The following is a 26,036-nucleotide window of genomic DNA, read 5'->3' as shown; positions in this document are numbered from 1 at the left end:
CTTGGTACTTTATCAACTATGTAGTATGACAACATAGCAAGGGTGTGGCAACACAATATACGAGTGGATTCAAACATGTTGCACTCGCCCCAAACCTCGTGAGTTAAAGGGTCACAATCAACTCTGTATGTACGCACATGGTCTTCTCCTAAACTATCTTCTACTCGTCTGCTTTCACAGAAATAGAATCACCTTGGTGTTCATTTGACCGAATAACGCAATCAGATTTTTTCCTTAACTCCAGTTGAATATCCCTGAACATATTACTGGTGTATTTCTGCTGAAATTGTCTCTCGATTGCAGTGCTCGATACATCTGTGATGACTCCTTTTGAATCCGCAGCATCATCTTCCAGCTCCTTCTGCTCCTTGTTCCCAAGTACATTGTCGTATTCATGGACAAAATGAACCAAACTACTCTTGCAATGTAGAAATCCCCCGAAAATATGTGCATACTTTTACTCCTTTGAAACTCCTCATACCAGCCTAAAATTCACCCCTAAAAAAATATTGGAACCCACATTCGTCAATTGTCATAAAGGTCTACACTAAAACAACTCAGAAAAGATTTACACTTAGACACAATCAGATAACCACATTCGTATATCCTAGAATAAAAAAGATATGAGAAACAAAAATAGAAAAATATCCAGTTTACGAATGGAAAAAACATTCATTTCTTCTTAAAAGAAACATTCATTAATAAGATAAAAAGAAAGTAGCGACTACACTCCTAATATAAAACAACAACCAAGATATAACATAAAATATCCCATAACTAAATAAAGAAACATGCAAGAACTCAATAAACTATAAGCAACAAATAAACATGAAGTAAGTTAACGATGACGAACCTGATAACCATCTGTTGTGACCTAAGTCGAAATCTTTGATGAATTCATCCCAATCAACATCAAATGAGTCCACAGAAGGAGAATTCCACACAATGTCGCTCATCTTAGAATTCAATTCTCTGTATCGAGCGTAACCACCGAGCTTTATAGGTGTCTTCTTCAGGATATGCCTGATGTACCATCGGTGGCGAGTATTTGCTAGGACCTTCCTATTAGCACCAAACATGACCTTGCACTGGTCCGTGATAATCCCCGTGGTGCAGTTTCCACGCATCTCACCCATTGTGTGAATACTTACTCAAAACTAGGGATCTCGGCGTTAACCAAGAAGAGTAGACTTTCCATGGTGGTTGACACCAACAAAGGATGCAAACGGTAGTCCATACCTGCAAAAACACCAGCCACAATTACGAATGCAAAACATTCAAAACATAGTATCTTTCATAATTGACCCATAAGTACATACACCTTTCAAATGACACCACATCTCCATAATATTCATACGAAGCCTTGCACCTTGGATCTACCCAGAGTGCGCTCCTGAACTTGTTAGCATCATCAACATCTATCGCATAAAGAAGTTTAGGTTGATCTCTTTTATTCGCACGAAATAATTCAGCATCTCCTAAAATCCTCATTCTCGTTGGCACAACACAGTTGCTTGTGATGTAATTCCTGGCATCCTTTTCTAAAATACTCAAGTTCGAAGACCCACCAGCCTCATTAGCCAGTGCAAGGTATGTCTTGTTGGGTCTTATGACAGTCACGTCGTTATCCGAAATCACACACTTAGCATACATGGTCAACTCCCTGTACTTATAATAGTGGACCAATTTCTTAGCAGAACAATGGTGGGAATGCCTCAATTCTAATCTCGACACCATCCAACTTTCCTTCTCCCTATCCACCATGACATATATCCTTACTCTGCATCTCGTGGCTATTATTCTATTTATCCAAGATGCTGCTTTCACCCGAGACTCCTGATAACCTTCTCGATTGCAATGAAGTGATTGATTAATGGGTATCTTGAAATCCTTCCTCGTCTTCTCAAAATTTGTGTTCCTGACTTTAGTTATGAACCCAATTTTCTTTGCATAATTTGCATAAAACTTATGTGTCAGAGGCAACGAATCAAAACACATTTCTATGCTTAGGATTTCGTCTTTACTGATCCCACTATGATTCATCAACTGTAAACTAATTGACAAAACCAAAGATTTAATGGCACTACCAATTAAAACTAGCCTAAAATCACTCATTATCTAGTATTAACAACAACAAAGTAGAATTCAAGCCTCATGACTCAATTCCAACTCATCATTTTTCAGCAAAATCACATCCGTAACTTCGTTGACCTTCAATCAAGCACACCCAAAAAAACCTTTATCAACTTACGATTATTAATATATAACAATCTACTTCGTAAAAAAAAATAAAAAACAGTACAAACACATATGGAAGTTGAGAAAATAGTTATTCAAAGATTTATACCAAGAGATATCCACTTATACCAGAATATAAACATACGTTAACTAAATTAAAACAAAAAAATACATTAGTTGAAAAGAGTTTAACTCACTTTAATAGAAAAAAAGTTATTAATTAACAAGAACAAAGAAAAAATCCAACTGCGTAATGAACAAAATAGGTAATATATTCAAGAAAAGAAAAACTTCTTCATTAATCTCTCAGTTAACAACAATACCATATCAGAAACATCCAAATAATTGAAAAAAAAACATCCAGTTAGCATACATAAGAAACATTCACATAACATATTGTCATATAATCCACTTGAATACAAAAAAAATAAAAAAAAAATAAACCCAAAACAGCCACCCTCTCCCCCAACGTACATTGGCCCCTGTTGAATAGCAACATCACTCACACTCAAATGTTCATTACCTTCCGTTGAATTATTATCACCCACATCAAACAATATGCTATTCAATCCTCCTTCCGAAATTGAATGTTCCATGGACAATACTCTCTACCGGAAACCTTGCACTGTGACGGCAGCTTCTTTGTGTACAACAGCTCGGCATGATGGCCTTTGCGGCGGAACGGCGACGTGATCGGACAATGAACAACACTCGCACCACGCTCACGAACGACAACGCTAATGGTAGCACGAACGGCGGAGCACCGAGGAGGCAACGACGCAGTGGTTATGGTGTTGAGATCGTCGGCGCAGTAGATTAGTGCCAACAAGCGCTCAATGCTGGGAAGAAGATGGTGATGTAATAGAGACCGTGATAGACGTTATTCATGCGTGGTGTTATTACCTAATTTTTCAAAATCTATAATTAATGTCAATTATTCAAATTATAATTTGTTAAAATAAATTAAAATTATTATAATCAATTAAGTTGTTCAAGTTCGCTGATTAAAAAGTTGATTTCTTATGCTTTTTCTTTGAATAAACTACTTGAATTACACTATAACTACATTAATTATGGTGTAATTTGGTGGTTAGTGTGTAAGCTAGCTTCTTACCAAAATATCTTTTATTATTTAGTATTTACAATTTATCTAAATAAATTATTAGGAAATTGATTTAGTTTTAATATATTTTATAAGTATGTACGATTATGTGAAAAATATTTGATTAAATTTACTTCTTCAAGAATAATTAGAGGTGTATTCATTTTTCCTTTTTTAAAAGAAGAATGGTTACATATTTTTTTTTCCTGGTGCAATTCGCACCCCTTTGAAACTATATATTATTCCACATGATATAATTGATTTGAGATTATTTTAATTTTATCACATTCTTTAATTTGTTCTAAAGTTGGTGATAATTTTGAGGTAAACTACTAAAAATGTATTCGAATTTTTTTAGTACGGAAAAAAATATTTTAAAATTTTGTTATTGATAAATATCTTCAAATAATCAAAGAATGTATCAAAAATATTCTTCTATAAAAAAATCTATTCTATTAACTTAAAGATACAGCATGACTCACTTGATAATGCAAAAGTCTCACTTGTCACATAAAAAATTTTATTTACCATAACAGTTTTTTACGTTGATGTAGAACGTCTTGATTTATTACGGGTGTGTATTTTTATTATGTTTTTTGATAATTTAAATATATTTTGTCAATAATAAAATTTAAAAATATTTTGTTGGCTCTAAAATAATTTAAATGCATTTTTAGTAGTTTAACTTAATTTTGATATTGTTGTCTAACGAAATATGTATAAATAATTCATTTAAGGATTATTTATGCGAATAATATTGTAATGTAATTTTATTTTCTAATAATGATAAAATGCGTGCCAAATTTAAGGATTAATTTTTTTTTTTTTTCCTTCTGAAAGGTGTACGTAAATAGAGTTACACTAGACAATTAAAAATTGTTTGAGGCTGAAATATTTAACTTAAGAAGGGAACATATGGTGAATTCATAGGTTAAAGATTTGATTTACTACAAGTATTATTTTGTGAGAAATCCAGACGACGTTTGAATGGTCAAATAAACAAACAAGTCAAATTTATTTATTTATGGTAAAGATTAAGAGTGGAATCAGTGTTGATTAATGGCATCGACATATTAAGAAGGGAGGATTTGTCGGACCCAGTTTGAAAGCCCTTCGTACGTTTTCTTCCCTTCGCTTTTCTTTCTCACGCGCCCCACACACTCTTTCTTCGGACAAACAACAAAGAAAGAAAACAAACACAGAAAAAAAAATCATCAACTCCAAAGAAAAGAAAGAAAAAAGAAACGAGAGAAACTCACAATGGCAGATCAACTCACCGATGAACAGATCTCTGAATTCAAGGAAGCCTTCAGCTTGTTCGATAAGGACGGCGATGGTTCCTTCTCTCTTCCCCTTCTCTCTTATTCTTAGATCTATCGTTAATTTATTCCTTAGATCTCTTCTTCAACTTTGATTTTCTTTTCTGTGGATGTGCCTTTCCTAATTTTACGTTTGTTAGTGTATTGATCAATTTATAAAGATTTATTTATAATTAGAACATAGTATGATAGCAATTGAAAGAGAATTTCAAGTTATGATTCATGTTTGGAGTATGCGATTTGTTGATGTCTCAGCCCAACCCACCTGGAAATTACATTCTAGGGCATCTGTTTGGGAAATTCGAGTATGAAAAGCTATTCTTAGAACTAAATAATTTGATAATATAAGCCACTGTGAGCGAGTTAGGGATGAGCAATTTTTCGGGTAGTTTGAACGAAATCATGGACAATACATAGGTTATTTATATTGTTCCTTGTGATAAGATTTAATTATTTTTTGAAAGAATGGAAGCAGCAAGGATCAAATTCAAGATCTCTTTGTCATAATAGCTCCCGGTATCATGTTATAAAGTAATATGGACTTTCTTTCTCAAACATAAGTTATTGGGTAAAAGCCCTACCTCTAATGGTGAATTACTTAGTGATCATGTGCTGAATTTTGATTTGGAGTGCTACAATATGAAAGAAAGTGTACCAAATCTTGAACTATATGGTAATATGGCAATATGTAGAATGAAAAAATTGCTGACCCAAAGCATGTTCATTGGATGGACAAGTTGGCCCATGTTCAGATTTTCATCTGGAATTGATGCTTTTATTCGAATCATGGTTCCGAGAATTTTAAACAGACAACCAAATATGCTATAAGTTGTGTTTTCAACTGTAGATTGTTAGCATGACTGGGACATTCTTGTTTGATTTGAACATGGTGTTACAGGTTGCATCACGACCAAGGAGCTTGGAACTGTTATGCGGTCACTAGGACAGAACCCAACCGAGGCAGAGCTCCAAGACATGATCAATGAAGTAGATGCCGATGGCAACGGCACCATTGACTTCCCCGAGTTTCTAAACCTTATGGCCAGGAAGATGAAGGACACTGATTCTGAGGAGGAGCTGAAGGAGGCATTCCGCGTCTTTGACAAGGATCAAAACGGGTTCATTTCTGCTGCTGAGCTCCGCCACGTGATGACCAACCTTGGTGAGAAGCTCACTGATGAAGAAGTCGATGAGATGATCCGCGAGGCTGATGTTGATGGTGACGGCCAAATAAACTATGAAGAGTTTGTTAAGGTGATGATGGCTAAGTAATCACAAACTCTTCCACCACAAACTGAATGAAATATGGTTATTTAAAAAGAAAAAAAGAAAAGGCAAAAAGAAAGATTTAGGACAAGGTTGACTTGTATAACAGTACACCAAATCCTAGGCTCCTAGCTCAATGTCTTGTTTCTTCATTTTTATTTGGTTGGTTCTGAGTTCAGCAATTTATGACATTTTTGTGGTAAATGTGCTGCTAATGGTTGTGATGGAATTGATGTATTTGTAGTTTGTTTTGTGACTGTATCCCACGTTTTAATGTTTATTTTCAAGTCGCTTTAGACCACTCCTCAGTTTTGGTGTCTCTATGGAACTATGCTCCTTTGTGAATGCAATCTTTAATGCTGATCAAGGTCAAATCTCACATGACTATGAATATGTTCCATTTATGTTTGGGATTGAGGATATTGTTGTCACCAAATACAGAGAATCAGGTATCCCATAGCCATGATTCAGTAGCATTGCATGAATCATGGCTAGTTGATGGAGAATGGATCATCCAAATTTGGGTCTTAGAAATTCTTCTTTTGGTTTTATGTTTCATTTAAAAATAATCGACCAAAGTTGATAATCTCGCCGGTTCCTGTTAAACAGCAAGAATTTTTATTGTCGTCCTGCATGTTAACCATTAAGGAAGATAGATGCTTGCCTTACTCGAGTGAGTCAATAATTATATATAAACATTTTATTGTGGCGGTGCAATGAAAACTTTAGTCTAACCGACAAAAAGAAAAAACAAACTCTAAGAATAATATCCTCCCAAAAGGGGAGCTAATAGCCTGATACTATAATAAAGCTTCAAAGGTATCAATTTAATTCAATCATCTAACTTGATGTTGGTTCATGTTCCGTTTGCAGAATTGGATCTATCAGTCTTTTTTTCTCGTTTAAAGGGATAAAATACGATCCTTCACCGTATATTTTATAAATAAAATTAAAAAGAATATGAGAAAACATTATTAAATAGTTCAATATTATACTTTAATATCCTTGATTAAAAAAATGAGAAAATTCATTCCTCGTATTTGCAGGTTGGAGAGCTAAATGAACGGTGACAAGCGTGGAGACCACGCTAATCTTGCAAGACAATAAATTCTATCAAACACCGAAGAAAACTCTGCACAAAGCACCAAAATAGTCCAATGATATATATTATCTTAACACCCAACAAATCAATAATTTCTATTCAATCTACACCACTAAGTTAAATATCTCTTACATGAGCAAATCTAAAAGGAATGCATCTAGTACTCATTTTAAAATTCAGATTCAGCTTATATGTTCATATTCAATAGGCTTTATTATAGACATAATAGTTGGAAAAAATGGTGAAGAATTAAGAAAAAGGTTTTAAAAAAATGGCGTAACTACAAGAAAATAGAGAAAGTGTGTGCTGTTCAGGATAATCCAAGACAGACAACAGTTCAACTTCCATCCATTAAAAATTTCAATGTAAATTAACTCAAATCCATTTTACCCTTTTCTTTTCACTATCAAATAGAATAACTAAGCCACAAAGAAAAGTTCAATTATTGAACAACATTACAATCTTTTCAAACTCTTCTTTCTGGCATCTATCTTCTTCTTGTCTGCCTGAGCTTTTGCCACTCCACCTTCCCTCTTTAGTGGTGCTGAAGCAGAAGAAACTGCCTTACCGGTGGCGGCAGAACCATTGACAGTAGTCTCAGTCACCACAACTGCTGCCTGTTCTTGACTGTTTCCTCTTGTCGTGGTGGTTGAGGAGGATAAAGACTGCAATGGCAGGGCTGCACTTGATGGAGCGGTTTTTATTTCAGCGTTAGGCACTGAGGTGTTTGTTTGATCAACATTTAGGGCGGTTGTCGATTCAGAAATAGCTCCACTTTTAAATTTGGGTTTTGCTTTTGCATGAATTCCAGTGTAAAGCCTAAATATAAAACCACAAGTGGAACATGCATAAGAGGGACATTTTAACATGTTATGTCAAACAAATCTTGTATGAAATAACTAAACGAGTCAAATAGACATAAATAAGCATGGCTTTAACCAAGTCATGAAGCTCATAGAATGTTTAGATTGGTGTTTCTGCCACCAAACCTCCGTTTTCTTTTATGGAAAGTTGTGCCACAAATGTTTGAATTTTTTTCCAGGTTGATATTTTTCAAACAATTTTAAAGCCAAGCCCGAGTCTTTGCCAAAGCAAATTCACATGGGTTGCGGACACCAGTTACCCTCAAATTACAAAAGATAAAGGGTCTGGTATTCCAGAAGAATGTAAAGCCTTTCGCATTAAATTTCAGAAGGCCCAGAAAACAAAATAAACCAGTGTAAATAGCACTAATGGCTAGGCTTAACTTACCTGGCAAGTCTAGCATATTCCTCATAATTTTCAAGCAGCAGCTTGCCAGCCTGCTCATTTAGAGCTGATTCTGGAAAGGGTTCAATCAATAGACATCTAACAACCTATCATTCATTATAGGAATCAGCATTAACAAATAAGAATATCTTAATAGCCATCCTGATTTAACAACCTATAAACAGATATGTCAAAATAGTTAAATGGATTTTTATCACGAAGGACAGGCATAACACATTAACACTTACAATAAGAACATGGCGTAACCCAAGGCTCGGGTTCCAATCTTTTTTAAGCGTGTTCACACAAATCTCTCCATTGGTTGCAATATTTGGATGAAAAATCTTGGTCATGAAGTAACCTATGACATCAAATTCAAGTCAAGTTTAACAGTTACACAAATAGACACCAGAGTGTATGTGATTATTTCATGGCAAGTAAAGCAACAAAGTATAGCATGACTCTAGAGTAATTACAATGTAAACATGTCATTCAATAAAATGTTTGCAGTTGCACGACTTTTGAGATAATGGATAGTTAAACTAAAAAAAATTGTTGATGTAGCAATGCATACTTGTAAATCAGTGAAATATTTTGTTAATAATAACTCTAAACACAAATTAACTCCTTAAAGATGTTCAAGGAAAAAATTACTTTTCTTAAGACAAATGGAAACAAAGTTCAGTTATAAGAACACAAGTCTCATTGCAATGTAACTAGAAGGTCTAAACACACCTTTAGGTGGAGAATGCGGAAAATCATGGGACAGTAACAACTTCATGCGGAAAACTCCATTCTCATAGGGAGTTCCAGCTGCAAGAATGCAAGAGTCTGATTTAGCTTGAGCTCTTTGCACAAAGATCAACCAAAAATTAGACACTAGGTACATAATGTTACTTGCCTGGACCATCAATATCGGCATAAATGATTGAAAAATCATCATCATTTACCACAACCTTAATCCCTTCTGGCGGGGATTCATCAAGATTTTTGAGCTCTTTGGCAAGTTGCTTTATTACATTTGGGGGAAGATTCTCGTTAGTTGCCTACAACAAAAAGTACCATGCAACAATGTAAGAATATTAAACACCAAAAAAATAGTTAAACAACAATGCTAAATCTGTTCACATACATTGGCAAATGATACATTTGCAATATCGACATGGAAGTAGACACATAAGTAAAAGAAACACTTACCATCAGTGCAGAACAACTGACAGTATTTTATTATTATCACTGAGTAGTAATGACCCTTCTCAAACAATTAATTCTCAAATTTGTTGCTCACACAGTAGAGGATGCTATCAAAACAAAGCATAAGCTCCTGGAAATGAGAGGGAAAAAAACGAGAAAAAAAAACTCTGGTTAGGTAAAAGTTACAATTTTTTTGCATAAACCAGCATACAGCATAAAACAACAATTTAACATCTGAATGCGCTACTTAGCTACACCAACCTAAGAGTTTCTTTTCTTTCACTTCCAATCCACCATAAAGCCGATAACAAAATTCTTTAAATAAAAGAAACCACTAAAAGATGTCATAACAATAAATGTCTTCTTTTCTATAACTGTCCAATAGAATGGAGGATGAACCCATTAGTATAAAGATTTTGATCAACTCCAACATAGTTGTCTTTTTCCAAGCTAAGAATGGGATAGTTGAGATGAGTTAATTTTAAGTTCCCAACGGACAGATAACAAAGTCTTGGCACATCATATTAAGCAAGAACCAAATAAAGTACAGCAAAGAATCATATATTAATGAGACAAGTTCTGTAACTATAAGTTGTAAGCACAGAGCCTTGGATCATTTTCACAACTTATGATTGCACAAACTCAATCGAGAAACTATGCTTGAATCTGCAGTAGAAAGATCTGTGGATGTAAACACACCACTCACTTCAAGATTCAAGTGAATCAACAATCTCAAATAAATAACCAAAACCAATTTCTTAAGAGAAAAACCAACTTAACTCAAAACTGGAATGGCATATGCCACCCAAACACATTTTGCACCACAAAAGACCAAACTTTATTTGACGCGTTTCTCTAAGCCCCCCACACCCTTTACCGTTAGTTCCCCTTTGCAGACACTACCACACATCAAGAACATAAAAGTTATAAAATTTGAGCACCCAACATGATTAAGAACTAGAAGCTAAACAGAAAAAGCAACCCAAGAAAGAAAAACGCTCATCTATTAATATACACAGAATGACAGAACTAAGAAAGCAAGCAACTCACATAGAGCATATCATTCCAAAATTAATCGCATCTGCCAAAACTAAAGACCCTAAATATACACTGAACAATAGACAATCACTTTTCCCCCGAACAATAAAAAAAAAAAACTATCTTTGAAACAAAAAGGGACCCCGATCAGCGGGGCAAAACCCTAACGGGGGAAATAAAAACCCCAGAATCTCAATTTCCCTAATCTAACATTAAAGAAATAACACAACTTTTACTTTTTTATTGTTGAAAAATAGAAGACCTTGTGATATAGGAAAAGCATCATTCACAGTGCACGGTATTGGAATCTAGGGTATCATCAACGCAAAATTTGATGAAAAGGAACAAATTTGGTGAAGAAGTTCTACACAAAATGCGAAACGCACAAAAGCAAGACCATGAAGTGCAAGACACAGATGAGGAATTCACCTTCACAATCACAAAGCAGAAGCTTTAGGCTTTAGGGTGCACGGAGAGAGAGAGAGAGCGAGAGAGAGAGAGAGGAGTGAGAGAAGAGAGAAAAAGGAAATAGAGATCCCTCCTTGGAATGAATGAATGATTGATTGATTGGTGGAACTTTGAGGACACCAAAGAAAGTTTAAAATATTTATTTCGTAAGGTAGGAATTAAAATGAAGACGCCATTAATTAAAAGGTTTAGTTAACTCTCTTAAAGTTATAAATAAAAAATATTTTATTAAAAATGTAAAATATTTAAATTTTTAATATATTTATTATATATTTATTTAAAAAAAATTAAAAAATCCATTAATAATAATAATCTTAACCTATGCCCCAACGGCTAAACCCTTAAAATATGGATTCGTTAGTTAAATTAATTAATATTCGATTAATTGATTAATCAGAAAATTAGGTTCGAAACTTATGGACATGAAATGACGTGTTCGTTGCACAAATCTTTCAGATTTATAGACGTTGGATTCCAAATGTCTACCTCCTAGCAGAAGAGTTCCCACGCGCTATACGTGTGCGTGAACCTCACCTTTCGTTTAGAATTATTGTAGTTGTTAGTTATGTACCCTATGGGTTTGATTATTTGATTTAACGGTGCAGTAATTTGAAATGAAACAATATAGCAGTCCGTTGTAGCTTTTACTCAGGATGGTTTAGTAATTAATTTTAGGATTTAGTATGAAGTATCTTAAATGTATTCATTAATTAATTAATTATGAAAGTGAAATAGAAAATTTTGGTTCTTATAGTATATTTAGTAACTTTTTTAATTTACATTCTTTAGAAAAAATCTCTTTAATTTAAGCAAGTTATGTTGAGGTAAAAGTAAATCAATAATGTCAAATGTTATTATTTTTAGGATTAGTTTAGGTTTTGATTTTTAGATCAAATTAGCAGTGTCAAACATTTTATACAATTAACTAATTAATTTATTTTCTTTTAACTTTTGGATAACTCAAATAATGAGGTTTACCAATTGTAATTTTCTTGACATAATAACATGTAATTTGTTAGTATATTTGAAATATTTATACGGTTAAGCCATCAATATTAAATCTTTTTAAAAAATGAGACCATATTTTTTCAATCATATTATATATAAGCTTTCAATCATATTATATTTTGTGTAATCCAAATTTTTATTTTTATTTTTATTCTAAATTTATTTTTACATTTTATTTTAGTTCAATTAAACAAAAAGTATTAATATTAGTTTTGATTTTTAACTTTTAGGATAAATAAAAAGATGTGATCTTTTTATAAAATAAATGATTAAAAAATACTTATTAATAAAAGAAGTTAAATTTATTTCTTGGTTATAGAAGTACATATGATTTACTTTTAAATATAACTAAAATAAATATAGATTTGTTTAATTTTTTAAAATTTATATTAATTATTAAAATTATGATGTGATAGATGTATCTCTCTAAAAATATAAAAATGACTCGATAGCTATTTTTTTGTGTTTGTAAAAAATATGACTCGACAACTATAAAATCTAATTTAAACAATCATAAATAAGTAAAATAAGTAATAAAAAAACAGATATAAAATTTAACTATTTTGTTATATGGTACAAAAAAAGATATAATATAATAGATCATATTGTTTTTTATATAAAATGACATAAAATTTAATATTATTCTTTTCTAGAGTCTTTTATTTTTCTTGGCTTTTATGCTTTTTTTACTTTATTTTAATTTTATTAAACTAAAAGTACTAATATCATTTAACTTTAATTTTTAATTTTTATCATAAATGAAAAGACAATTAAGTTGGGTACTTTGGCAGAGACGGATCTAGAAATAGTATCATGGGGGGCTAATAACATATATAATATTAAAAAATTATACAAAAAAATTATATAATGTAAAATGCATTACAAAAATATACTGATAGAGAATATATTTTAAAGTACAAAAAATATATATGTACTTTTTATTAACGAAGTGGTCGATTCCTCGTTTCATAAAATTCATCGATAATAGAATTTGTGTCAAATTTTTCTGCAATTTTCTTTTCAATATAATTAAAAGACAATTAGTAAGAAATTTATCTTTCATTTTGTTTCTGACTTATTCTTCACAATATTCATAGCTGAAAAAGAACTCTCAGTTGTAGTAGTTAAAATAGAGAAAATTAATAGCAAATGAATCAAGAAAGACGCTCACAAGAAAAAAAAATCTACTTTATGGGAATTGAAAATTTTTATTTAATTAAAAAATATTAGTAATAATATCTTTTCATATTTTTTTAATATTGTTACTTACTTTTTAGATATTAGAAATCATTAATATTTAGGTTAGCCTGAATTTTTATTTATATTAGACTAAATACTAAATAAATTTTTAAAAAAATTAAATCGTACTTAATAACTTATTACTATTAATCTTTTTTTAAAAAAGTTGGGGGGCCGAGGCCTCCACTCGCCCCCCCTAAGTCCGTCCCTGTACTTGGGTTGGTCTAGTAGCTAACTCACTAGTAGTCCGCTTAAATAAGTGTTGGAAATTTGAATTCCGTCTTACTCATGCAGCAACCCATTGGCCAATGATAAACCTAAAGATAATAAAATTTTAAAAAAATTTAGCTATTAAAATTATACGAGAAAAAGAGTGCTTTAAATATAAATTTTTATATCTACTTCAAATTAAATAAGATTGAAAAATAAATAAATTTATAAATAATTATAAATTTTTATCTTGATTGTTACACATAATAATAATATAATGATTTTAGTATTATACCTAAATTAATTCAAATTTAATTATTTTATACAATAAAAAATATATAACTTATAAAAAATTATTTTTAGTTTTTATTTATCAATAATTTATTATTTATTATTTTTTTAATTTTTATCTCAAATTTATAATTTAAAAATATAAAAATTAATTTTCTAAACATATTAGAAAAAAACTAACAATATAGTAGTTGCTATTCTATTTTAAAATTAAACAAAACTTTAAAAATTTTATTATTTGGATAAATAGAAGTTGAGATATTAGATCTAGAGAAAGATTAAAAATTATTATAAATAGTGTTGAGAGTAGAAGAGTTACTCAATAATGTCAACTTTTTTATAGGTCAATTATATATATTAATAGAAGTTAAAATAGTAGTGTTCATATAATATTATTCTTTTATAAATATAATATATTTGACATTATTTTTTATAATTATTATCTTTATAATTATTGACCAATTTTGATCATTTGAACAAAAATTTTAAATACTTGATATCTTAAATTTCTTCTTAAAATGATAAAATATAACTTAACAAGCAAATATGAAAACTAAATAACTATATAATAGTTATGTATCTAGATATTTAAATAAAAAAAATAGCAAATCTTCAACAACTCAAAAATTAACATGTACAATGGGTAGTTATGAAGCGAAAAATAAAAATGAGAGTTGCGATCATGGTACAGTGATAATTAATTATGGTGGGGTGAATAAAAAATCGAAAAAAATAAAGAAAGAGAATAAAACAAAACAACATAATAGTGACGGTGAGACAATAATAGTTATATATGTATAAAAAATAATAAGAGAAAAAGATAGGGTATAATATGATAAGATGATATAATCAAAATAAAAATTAATAATTTTAAAAAATAATAAAATTAAAGTATAAGATTGAAGAAATAATTTTTATTTATTATTAAATTTTATTTAGTAATTTATTTATATTCAAAACATTTTTTATTTTTATGTATAAGATCCATTTCACCCCAAGGACGGCATCATTTGTCCCTGTCTAAGCCACAACAACCTCAGCCATCCCTCCAATCTAGACCTCATCCTCCTTGGAAACCAGGAAACTTTTTTAGAGACGAAACATCTCCCAATGTCCCTATGAAAAAATAAATAAATTTAATAATATCTATAAATTACTAATTTGTAGATAATGTTAATAAATTTTTATCTTGATTTTGTTACATATAATAACAACGTATTCTTTTTTAAGCTTATTTTTCTAATTCAAATTTATTTATTGCATACGTTCTACATGTTAAATAATTTAAGAAATTTAATTTTTTATAATTTATTTTTTACTTATTGATATTAAATTTATAATTAAAAAATAAAAATATAAAAATAATTTCTTAAACTCAATAAAAAAGCAACTGAGTTATAATAATACTTGTTGAGTCACTAATATTATATAAACACAATAAATCAATCATCAATCAACCACCATATAAAATTGGTGAATTCTATGATGTAGAAATAATTTTTTTCTACACATGAAGAAATGAACGTGGCATAAGTTTAGGAGTGACACCTATCTTTTGCTATTATTACTTTATTCATATGTAATAAGACAAATGCATCAAATTTCAGATTTTGTCCTTTTTTTAATTAAATATTAATACTAATAAAACTTTAATTACAGATATATTTTTGTTGTATTGGACAAAAAAATTGGGCCAAAGAAAAACAATAATTTTTGAATTGTAATGGATTACTATTAAAGATATATATTTTATTGCGTTTACTTTATCAATAAAATTAATTAGTTTTTATTAAATATTTAAGTATGCATAAATAATATTAAATACTACAAACAATAAATATTAAAAAATAAATATTTAAATTCAAAATTTAGTCTCTAAATTATTGTGTATAATACTAAATTTTTCTTATATTTTGTATAAGAAATTAACAAGTGTTATTTTTATTTTGTGAGAGTACCTTTAAAAAAAATTTGTCAATAATATTAAATTTTTCTTACATTTTGTATAAAAAATTAACAAGTGTTAATTTTTTTTTGTGAGAATACCTTTAAAAAAAATTTGTCATTTGAGTTATGAATTAGTTAAAAAAATTCTTTAGTCCATGAATTATTTACTTTTTAAATTAATTTATAATATTTTGATTTATAGTATGAATGATAATTTATTTAAAATTATAAATATAACAACAAAGTTAAATTTAAAAAGATGAGGAAAAAAACTTAAAAAACAAATCTGAAGTCTGAAATATAATCCAAATTATTTGGTACGTATGAATATTTTTTTAAATGTTCAATATTAAAAATTATTTTATATGTATGAATATTTACTTATGTTCCAATTTTGCATATGAATATTTTTTTATCTTTTTAAATTTAACTTTGTTGTGATATTTGTAATTCTAAAATAAATTATCATTCTTACTATAAATCGAAATATTATAAATTAATTTTAAAAAATAAATAATTCATGGACTAAAGAGTTTTTTTTAACTAATTCATAAATCAAATGACAAATTTTTTTAAAGGTATTCTCACAAAATAAAAATAACACTTGTTAATTTTTTATACAAATTATAAGAAAAAATTAGTATTATTGACAATTTTTTTTAAAGATATTCTCACAAAATAAAAATAACACTTGTTAATTTCTTATACAAAATGTAAGAAAAATTTAGTATTATACACAATAATTTAGAGACTAAATTTTGAATTTAAATATTTATTTTTTTAATATTTATTGTTTGTAGTATTTAATATTATTTATGCATACTTAAATATTTAATAAAAACTAATTAATTTTATTGATAAAGTAAACACAATAAAATATATTTTTTTAATAGTAATCTATTTAATAGTAATCTATTACAGTTCAAAAATTATTGTTTTTCTTTGGCCCAATTTTTTTTTCCAATACAACAAAAATATATCTGTAATTAAAATTTTATTAGTATTAATATTTAATTAAAAAAAAAGGACAAAATTTGAACTTTGATACATTTGTCTTGTCACATCTGAACAAAATAATAATAGTAAGATATATGTGTCACTCTTAAACCTATGCCACGTTCATTTCTTCATGTGTAGAAAAAAATTATTTCTACATCATAGAATTCACCTATAAAATTATATATTTGTTCATAAAAATTTTGAATATGTTACTATAAAAAATTTGATTATTTTACTATTTCAAGTTATTTTAGTAATTGATTGCTTTGTTGAAAAAGTATATAAAGTAACATGTACAAATATATAGTAGATAATTTAGTGATTATTTTTTGTATTAATGAAGTATTTTTATTATTTCTCTTATTTTTAATTGAAATATTAGAAAAAATTTGTTTAACTCAACTGTTCACTAATTTTGAAATCTTATATAAATACCAAGAAAATTAAAAGATGATGCCAATGAATAACAAATAAATCATAAAGATATACGTGAATAATAGATACATATATAATTATAAATAAGATTACTTAAGAGGTCATTATTGTCTAAATGGCATTAGTGTAATAGACTAAGGTGTTGCCGTGTTGCTGTTGGTAAACTAATAAGGATACCTTCTAAAGATCTAAAATTAGAAATATTCAATAACATTAAACGACTGAAGAATTGAAGTATTTTAATTTTTGGTAATGATCATAAAGATAAATTTAAAGGGTTTTGACTGAGTTTTTACTGTTCCTTTGATATTATTGTTTTAACTTCTAAGAGAAAATAAAAATATTACGATGTAAATGAGATATGTTTATAATGATCTCATTTATATTATAAATGAGATAAGATTAAAAAGAAAAAGTATACAGAACAAACTCCAAATCAGTCAAAAATAGAATAATTTAATTAATTATAAATTAGTAATTAGTTTTATTTATTTATGATTTAAAATATTGGTTATTAAATATTTTACCACCTTTAAATTAGGAAGAGATACGTTTAGTATCATTGCAACGTGAATCACGAAAATTGATTCAATTAGCTTCCGTCTCTTCATCCTCCTTCCCTCTCCAAATGCCTAAAACATGATAAATCAAAAAATAAATTCTGAACCATCCAATTTACAAAGAAAAGAAACATCCTAATGTCTAACATAAACACCATCTACATAGAAGTTTTGAATTTACTCAAAGATATTTAGCTGATTTTTTGCTGGAACCATCTTAATTCCCTAACATGCATTGTTGGACTAAAAAATATATTTTTATAATAATTTTTATAATTATTTATTTCAATAAATAAAGTAATTATTTAAATAAAAAATCCAAAATGAGAGGGATTTTGCATTGGAATAATTCCCCTGCAGGTGGTGGTGATGACCGTTGGGATGTTGCATTCCCTTCCCTAACTAGCCGTTGCTTCTTGTTTGCCTATGCGTGCAAGGGAGCGTCCTTTGCATGTGGGATGGCTAAAAGATTAGTTTTTTATATATAATGTTGAACGATTAAATTTAGAGTAAATTTCGTTTTTGTCCCTAATGTTTGGGGTAAATCTTATTTGTGTTCCTAACGTTTAAATCGTTCTATTTATATCTCTAACGTTTGTAAAAGTGATTCAATGTTATCCTGCCGTCAATTACACATCATGAGTGCTTTAGTTTGAGTTTTGAAAATCTCTTCTTGAAGTTAGAATACAAATGTCTGGGATAGAATCGATGATCTACTCCGAAAAATAACTCATCAAATGTTGAAACTAATTCCTACAACATTTACATAATTCACTTTTTTAGGGACATAATTGAATCTAAACAGAAATAGTGGGTATAATATTAAAATCGAACACATCCAAGTGAGACCTAATTGACTAATTGAGAATGAATACATCCAAGTGAGAATAATTGAAAAATATAATCTGATTTGTTAGTATAATTGATAGTAGGATAACATTGAATCATTTTTATAAATGTTAAGGATACAAATAGGACGATTTAAACGTTAGGAACACAAATAAGATTTACCCAAACGTTAGAGACAAAAACGATACTTTACTCTTAAATTTATCAGTGAAACTCTAAAATTACTCCACAAACTTTTATTTTTTCAATTATTAATTTTATTCTTTGATATTTGGTTATTAGTCTTCAGTCTCTAAATTTTTAGATTTTTTTATTAGTTGTTAGTTTCTCTTTTTTTTTTTTTTAATTAAAGATTTTATAGTTTAGAATTGGAGACTAATTTTTTAAATATTATCATAAATTTAGTATTTTTCAAAAATATTTGATGATTTTCGTACTTTACACATATGTAGAAGGATCTAACACATACAATTCTAATATTAAGTTGTGATTTATCAAATTTTTTAATTTAAAAAAAAATACAAAATGGTAATGCTGTATTATAAAAAAATAATTTTTTATTTGACTAAATATAATTTGTGAGTGCCATATTGTATAAAAAATTAATTTTTATTAATAACGCAAATTGGCAATGCCGATTTGTCAATAAATATTTTCTTTTTGTTTTACAATGACAAAACAATCGATTTGTCAACTCCCATATTGATGTTTATCACAAATCTGAGGACATGTATTTGGATTATGTTCGGTAAGTCGGTTACCGATCGGCTCGGGTGAAGATCTTGGGTGATGATAGGGGCTCGTCAAGTCGTGAACTGCCGCCGGTCAGAGATGCACGAGGTCCCGAGTACTTCTTGCGGAAAACAGGGGGGTGCCACCTGCAAAGACACTCCGACGCTCTTGTCAGTAAATGCGCAAGCAAAAAGGGGGTGATATGATATGTGACGTACCTCTTGGGGAAGAGCAAATCTTCCCCTTATATACCGTCAGAGGTGGGCCCTGTAAAGGCAGGCCCACTATTTCCGAGGCGCTCCCTTCACAGCTGTGGATGAGCTGTTACGGACGCGTGCCCGGGTCGGCGATGGAGCGCCCTATCCCTGACCGCCCGGGTCGGGTGGAGCTCGGGTCGGCCCAAGCCAGCAGAAGGTTTGGGCCAGGCCGTAACAGTGCCCCACGCGCCAGTGGTAGCCGTGAGGACTATTGGTGGCGCGTTCTCTCTTTCTTCATACGTCGTCGCCAGATCGGCCGCCCGTGGGGGGAACGTGCCCCCTGCGCGCGTGTCTTTTGGTTACTGAGGTAACCGTTCAGCGCTTCGTTCTCCGTGCTGAGCATTGAATGCTCATAATGGGTTGGGAATCCCCGTACGCAAAGACTATTTTGCCCCCAGTCTTTTGCGCTTGGTGCACGAAATTGTGATCTTTGGTAATGGCTCCAAAAAAACTTGGTGCTCTTATCTCAATTCATAATTTGTCACAACTTCGATACAACTAACCAGCAAGTGTACTGGGTCGTCCAAGTAATAAACCTTACGTGAGTAAGGGTCGATCCCACGGAGATTGTTGGTATGAAGCAAGCTATGGTCACCTTGTAAATCTCAGTCAGGCGGATATAAAATGGTTATGGAGTTTTCGAAAATAAATAATAAACTAAGGATAGAAACACTTATGTAATTCATTGGTGAGAATTTCAGATAAGCGTGTAGAGATGCTTTCGTTCCTCCGAATCTCTGCTTTCCCGCTGTCTTCATCCAATCAGTCTTACTCCTTTCCATGGCTGGCTTTATGCAAGGGCATTACCGTTGTCAATGGTTACATCCCCTCCTCTTGTGAAAATGGTCCAAATGCTCTGTCACAGCACGGCTAATCATCTGAGGTTTCCGATCATGCTGGAATAGGATTCACCCTCCTTTTGCGTTTGTCACTACGCCCAGCAATCGCGAGTTTGAAACTCGTCACAGTCATTCAATCCCAGAATCCTACTCAGAATACCACAGACAAGGTTTAGACCTTCCGGATTCTCATGAATGCCGCCATCAATCTAGCTTACACCACGAAGATTCTGATTAAGAGATCCAAGAGATAGTCATTCAATCGAAGGTAGAACGGAAGTGGTTATCAGGCACACGTTCATGGGGAATGATGATGATTGTCACGTTCATCACATTCATGTTGAAGTGCGAATGAATATCTTAGAAGCAGAATAAGTTGAATTGAATAGAAAAACAGTAGTACTTTGCATTAATCTTTGAGGAACAGCAGAGCTCCACACCTTAATCTATGGAGTGTAGAAACTCTACCGTATGAAAATACATAAGTGAAAGGTCCAGACATGGCCGAATGGCCAGCCCCCAAAACGTGATCACAGGATCAAAAATACAATCCAGGATGTCTAATACAATAGTAAAAAGTCCTATTTATACTAAACTAGTTACTAGGGTTTACAGAAGTAAGTAATTGATGCATAAATCCACTTCCGGGGCCCACTTGGTATGTGCTTGGGCTGAGCTTGAAGTATACACATGTAGAGGTCAATCTTGGAGTTGAACGCCAGCTTTTGTGCCATTTTGGGCGTTGAACTCCACTTTGCAACTTGTTTCTGGCGCTGGACGCCAGAATTGGGCAGAGAGCTGGCGTTAAATGCCAGTTTGCGTCATCTAAACTTGGGCAAAGTATGGACTATTATATATTGCTGAAAAGCCCTGGATGTCTACTTTCCAACGCAATTGAAATCACGCCATTTTGAGTTTTGTAGCTCCAGAAAATCCATTTTGAGTGCAGAGAGATCAGAATCCAACAGCATCAGCAGTCCTTCTTCAACCTCTGAATCTGATTTTTGCTCAAGTCCCTCAATTTCAGCCAGAAAATACCTGAAATCACAGAAAAACACACAAACTCATAGTAAATTCCAGAAATGTGAATTTAACATAAAAACTAATAAAAACATCCCTAAAAGTAACTAGATTCTACTAAAAACATACTGAAAACAATGCCAAAAAGCGTATAAATTATCCGCTCATCACAACACCAAACTTAAATTGTTGCTTGTCCCCAAGAAACTGAAAATCAAATAGGATAAAAAGAAGAGAATATACTATAAATGCCAAACTATCAATGAAACATAGCTCCAATTAAATGAGCGGGACTTATAACTTTTTGTCTCTTGAATAGTTTTGGCATCTCACTTTATCCATTGAAGTTCAGAATGATTGGCATCTATAGGAACTCAGAGTTCAGATAGTGTTATTGATTCTCCTAGTTCAGTATGATGATTCTTGAACACAGCTACTTTATGAGTCTTGGCCGTGGCCCTAAGCACTTTATTTTCCAGTATTACCACCGGATACATAAATGCCACAGACACATAATTGGGTGAACCTTTTCAGATTGTGACTCAGCTTTGCTAAAGTCCCCAATTAGAGGTGTCCAGGGTTCTTAAGCACACTCTTTTTTTTTGCTTTGGACCTTGACTTTAACCGCTCAGTCTCAAGTTTTCACTTGACACCTTCACGCCACAAGCACATGGTTAGGGACAGCTTGGTTTAGCCGCTTAGACCAGGATTTTATTCCTTTAGGCCCTCCTATCCACTGATGCTCAAAGCCTTGGGATCCTTTTTATTGCCCTTGCCTTTTGGTTTTAAGGGTTATTGGCTTTTTGCTCTTGCCTCTTGGTTTTAAGAGCTTTTGGCTTTTTCTGCTTGCTTTTTCTTTTTCTTTCTTTTTTTTTTTTCTTCTGCAAGCTTTATTCTTTGCTGCTTTTTCTTGCTTCAAGAATCATTTTTATGATTTTTCAGATTATCAAATAATATGTCTCCTTGTCATCATTCTTTCAAGAGCCAACATATTTAACATTCTTAAACAACAACTTCAAAAGACATATGTCCATGAGGACTTGGTCCAACCTTTGATTAAAGTTGATCCTTCTAGTGTAGGGGCGTGCATCTCCTTGCAGCATGGGCAAGTTAAACGCCAACCTCACGTTTTTTGGACTAAAATCTAACTATTTCCCCCGAACCATGGTGAGATAATTCTTTGGGTTCGGGTTCTTACTTTGATCATGGTTCCTAGTGATCCATGCATTGGCATAGAACTCTTGAACCATTAGGATGCCGACTTGTCAGATGGGTTTTGTTAGAACTTCCCAACCTCTTCTTTGGATTTCATGTCGGATCTCTGGATACTCATTCTTCTTGAGCTTGAAAGGGACCTCGGGGATCACCTTCTTCTTGGCCACAACATCATAGAAGTGGTCTTGATGGATTTTGGAGATGAATCTTTCCATCTCCCATGACTCGGAGGTGGAAGCTTTTGTCTTCCCTGTCCCTTTTCTAGAGGATTCTCCGGTCTTAGGTGCCATCAATGGTAATGGAAAAACAAAAAGATTATGCTTTTACCACACCAAACTTAAAATATTGCTCGCCCTCGAGCAAGAGAAGAAAGAAGAGATGAAGAAGAAGAAGAAATGGAGGAGAGGGAGAGAAAGATGTGTTTCGGCCAAGAAGGGAAAGAGAGGGTTGTGTTGTGTGAAAATGAGGAGGAATGGAGGGCTATATATAGGGAAGGGAGGGTGGGTAAGTTTCGGCCATATGGGGTGGTTTGGGTGGGAAATTGATTTTGAATTTTGAAGGTATGTGGAGTTTATGAGGTAGGTTTATCGGGAAGAGTGGATGGATGTGAGTGGTGAAGTGGTGATAGGGAAGAGAGATTGAGGTGATTGGTGAAAAGTTTTGGGGAAGAGTGTTTATGGGATTGTGTGAAAGAGGGGTGAGAAGAAGTGAGTGGAGGTAGATGGGGATCCTGTGGGGTCCACAGATCCTGAGGTGATCCTGTGGGGTCCACAGATCCTGAGGTGTTCAAGGATTTACAACCTTGCACCAAATTGGGCATGCAAAATGCCCTTGCACACAACTCTAGGCGTTCAGCGCCAGATTGGTGCTTGTTTTGGGCGTTGAATGCCCATTTGTTGTCCATTTCTGGCGTTGAACGCCAGAACCATGCTTGTTCTGGGCGTTCAGCGCCAGCTCTTCTCCAGGGTGCAATTCTGGCGTTCAAACGCCCAGATGCTGCCCATTTTGGGCGTTCAGCGCCAGAACCATGCTCTGTTATGGCGTTGAACGCCAGCCAAATGCTTCTTATTGGCGTTTAAACGCCAGTAAGGTCTTCCTCCAGGGTGTGATTTTTCTTCTGCTGTTTTTGATTCTGTTCTCAATTTTTATATTTATTTTGTGACTCCACATGATCATAAACCTAATAAAACATGAAAAACAATGAAAATTAGATAAATAAACATTGGGTTGCCTCCCAACAAGCGTTTCTTTAATGTCAATAGCTTGACAGTGGGCTCTCATGGAGCCTCACAGATGTGCAGAGCTTTGTTGAGACTTCCCAACACCAAACTTAGAGTTTGGATATGGGGGTTTGACACCAAACTTAGAGTTTGGTTGTGGCCTCCCAACACCAAACTTAGAGTTTGACTGTGGGGGCTTTGTTTGAATCTGCTTTGAGAGAAGCTTTTTATGCTTCCTCTCCATGGATGCAGAGAGAGATCCTTGAGTTGTAAACACAAGGTTGTCCTCATTTATTTGAAGGATCAATTCTCCTCTGTCCACATCAATCACAGCTCTTGCTGTGGCTAGGAAAGGTCTTCCTAGGATGATGGATTCATCCTCATCCTTCCTAGTATCTAGGACTATGAAATCAGTAGGGATGTAAAGGCCTTCAACCTTTACTAACACGTCCTCTACTTGTCCATAAGCTTGTTTTCTTGAATTGTCTGCCATTTCTAATGAGATTTTAGCAGCTTGCACCCCATAGATTCCCAGTTTCTCTATTACAGAGAGGGGCATGAGGTTTATTCCTGAACCAAGGTCACACATAGCCTTAAAGATCATGGCGCCTATGGTACAAGGTATTAAGAACTTTCCAGGATCCTGTTTCTTCTGAGGTAATGTCAGTTGATCCAGATCACTTAGTTCATTGGTGAACAAGGGAGGTTCATCTTCCCAAGTTTCAATGCCAAATAATTTGGCATTCAGCTTCATGATTGCACCAAGGTACTTGGTGACTTGCTCCTCAGTGACATCCTCATTCTCTTCAGAAAAGGAATACTCATCAGAGCTCACGAATGGCATAAGGAGGTTTAATGGAATCTCTATGGTCTCTAGATGAGTCTCAGATTCCTTTGGTTCCTCAAAGGGAAGCTCCTTATTGATCACTGGACGTCCTAGGAGGTCTTCCTCCTTGGGATTCACGTCCTTTCCTTCCTTTACAGGTTCGGCCATGGTGATCAATTCAATGGCCTTGCACTCTCCTTTTGGATTTTCTTCTGTATTGCTTGGGAGAGTACTAGGAGGGATTTCAATGATCTTTTTACTCAGCTGGCCCACTTGTGCCTCCAAATTTCTAATGGAGGACCTTGTTTCATTCATGAAACTTACAGTGGCCTTGGACAGATCAGAGACTAAGTTTGCTAAATTAGAGGTATTTTGTCCAGAGTTCTCTGTCTGTTGCTGAGTGGATGATGGAAAAGGTTTACTATTGTTAAACCTGTATCTTCCACCATTATTAAAGCCTTGTTGAGGCTTTTGTTGAGTAGGATGAACATAGTTTCTGGGCGTTTTCCAGGCTCCCGATCTCATAGTCTAACGGAGTGGTACCCCGCTGTAGGTATGCCTCGTGTTGTCGCTCGGACTTCTACTTCTGCCGCAAATTACGACCCTTACGCTTGGGTGATCTCGGACATAAAGGACTCGCCTAACCAGATGGATCTGGAAGAGCTGACGGAATTCCGGCAAGCCAGGTACTTATGTGGGGGGACGGACGAAGAGACTAACTATGAGACCTTCGTTCCTGCCCCCGACGAGCGGTTGTACGAGATCAACCTCCGTTCTTCCCGGGTTGCCGACTGGATCTGGTTTTACAAGGCCATGTTCACCCAAGTCAGCGTTCGCCTACCCTTCTCTTACTTTCAGATGTCTCTCCTTGGTCGGATATCCGTGTCGCCGTCGCAGCTCCATCCGAACAGCTGGGCTTCTATCCACTGTTTCGAGATGGTCTGTGAATATCTCGAGCTGCCGGCATCAGTGGATGTCTTCCTCTTTTTCTTCAACCTCACTAACCCCTCCAAACAAGGGAAGGCGAGAAAAGGGTTCCTTTCTTTCCGGTCTGCCCAAGGTCGGAGGATATTTGGTCTGTTCGAGGACTCTTACCATGGGTTCAAGGACAAATTCTTTAAAGTTCGCCCTGCTAAAGGTCGCCATCCCTTTTGGTTATCGTTAGAGGGGGAGCGCCTCATCCCAACTTATTGGAGTTTTGGGGCGGGGTCTAATTCTTTTATTAAGGTGACGTACAAAGGGATGTCCCCTGTAGATAAGAAAATAGCGGATGTGTTGTTTGCCCTCTTTGGGAAGAACCCCGTGAACCCCCATCTTCTCATGGGTGAACGGGAGGCCGCCAGGAGCTATATCCGTGAGTCGTTTTGTTTTGTAGCGTACTGTTTATCATTGCTTGTTTTTCTTGATCTGACGA

General features: G+C 33.1%; 3 protein-coding genes across 3 annotated transcripts; 1 reads left to right on the top strand and 2 right to left on the bottom strand.

Annotated features, from left to right (window-relative positions):
• Nucleotides 1-1,172: 1,172 nt before the first annotated feature.
• On the bottom strand, nt 1,173-2,834 carry LOC107647144 (protein FAR1-RELATED SEQUENCE 5-like). Its single transcript, XM_016351262.1, has 3 exons — nt 2,713-2,834; nt 1,322-2,101; nt 1,173-1,239 (listed from the first exon to the last, which is right to left on the bottom strand). The coding sequence occupies exons 1-3, from the start codon at nt 2,832-2,834 to the stop codon at nt 1,173-1,175; spliced, it is 969 nt and encodes a 322-aa protein (XP_016206748.1).
• Nucleotides 2,835-4,393: 1,559 nt separating this feature from the next.
• On the top strand, nt 4,394-6,226 carry LOC107604726 (calmodulin). The gene is made up of 2 exons (XM_016306381.3): nt 4,394-4,676; nt 5,558-6,226. The coding sequence occupies exons 1-2, from the start codon at nt 4,601-4,603 to the stop codon at nt 5,929-5,931; spliced, it is 450 nt and encodes a 149-aa protein (XP_016161867.1). The 5' UTR covers nt 4,394-4,600; the 3' UTR covers nt 5,932-6,226.
• Nucleotides 6,227-7,351: 1,125 nt separating this feature from the next.
• UBC22 (ubiquitin-conjugating enzyme 22) lies at nt 7,352-11,151 on the bottom strand. Its single transcript, XM_016306378.3, has 7 exons — nt 10,937-11,151; nt 9,473-9,599; nt 9,177-9,321; nt 9,011-9,088; nt 8,524-8,636; nt 8,279-8,382; nt 7,352-7,846 (listed from the first exon to the last, which is right to left on the bottom strand). Exons 2-7 carry the CDS (start codon nt 9,473-9,475, stop codon nt 7,483-7,485), a joined length of 807 nt encoding a protein of 268 aa, XP_016161864.1. The 5' UTR covers nt 9,476-9,599; nt 10,937-11,151; the 3' UTR covers nt 7,352-7,482.
• Between the last annotated feature and the right edge of the window lie 14,885 nt (nt 11,152-26,036).

Source organism: Arachis ipaensis, chromosome B6 (assembly GCF_059453495.1).
Source record: "Arachis ipaensis isolate K30076 ecotype BB chromosome B6, ASM5945349v1, whole genome shotgun sequence".
Lineage (NCBI taxonomy): Eukaryota > Viridiplantae > Streptophyta > Magnoliopsida > Fabales > Fabaceae > Arachis > Arachis ipaensis.
The sequence above is the reverse complement of the archived record's forward strand: the minus strand, read 5'-3'. Positions and strand labels throughout refer to the sequence as shown.

What these genes read in the sequence shown, in the direction of transcription:
- UBC22 (XM_016306378.3), bottom strand. An exon ending in TCCGCATTCTCCACCTAAAG is followed by an intron (nt 8,637 to 9,010) that starts GTGTGTTTAGAC and finishes TTGATGTCATAG; the next exon opens with GTTACTTCATGACCAAGATT. An exon ending in GAATATGCTAGACTTGCCAG is followed by an intron (nt 7,847 to 8,278) that starts GTAAGTTAAGCC and finishes TTTTATATTTAG; the next exon opens with GCTTTACACTGGAATTCATG.
- LOC107647144 (XM_016351262.1), bottom strand. Translation starts at nt 2,834, where the DNA reads ATGGAACATTCAATTTCGGAAGGAGGATTGAATAGCATATTGTTTGAT. An exon ending in GCTATTCAACAGGGGCCAAT is followed by an intron (nt 2,102 to 2,712) that starts GTACGTTGGGGG and finishes GAGTGATTTTAG; the next exon opens with GCTAGTTTTAATTGGTAGTG. An exon ending in GATGTGGTGTCATTTGAAAG is followed by an intron (nt 1,240 to 1,321) that starts GTGTATGTACTT and finishes GTGTTTTTGCAG; the next exon opens with GTATGGACTACCGTTTGCAT.
- LOC107604726 (XM_016306381.3), top strand. Translation starts at nt 4,601, where the DNA reads ATGGCAGATCAACTCACCGATGAACAGATCTCTGAATTCAAGGAAGCC. An exon ending in GTTCGATAAGGACGGCGATG is followed by an intron (nt 4,677 to 5,557) that starts GTTCCTTCTCTC and finishes ATGGTGTTACAG; the next exon opens with GTTGCATCACGACCAAGGAG.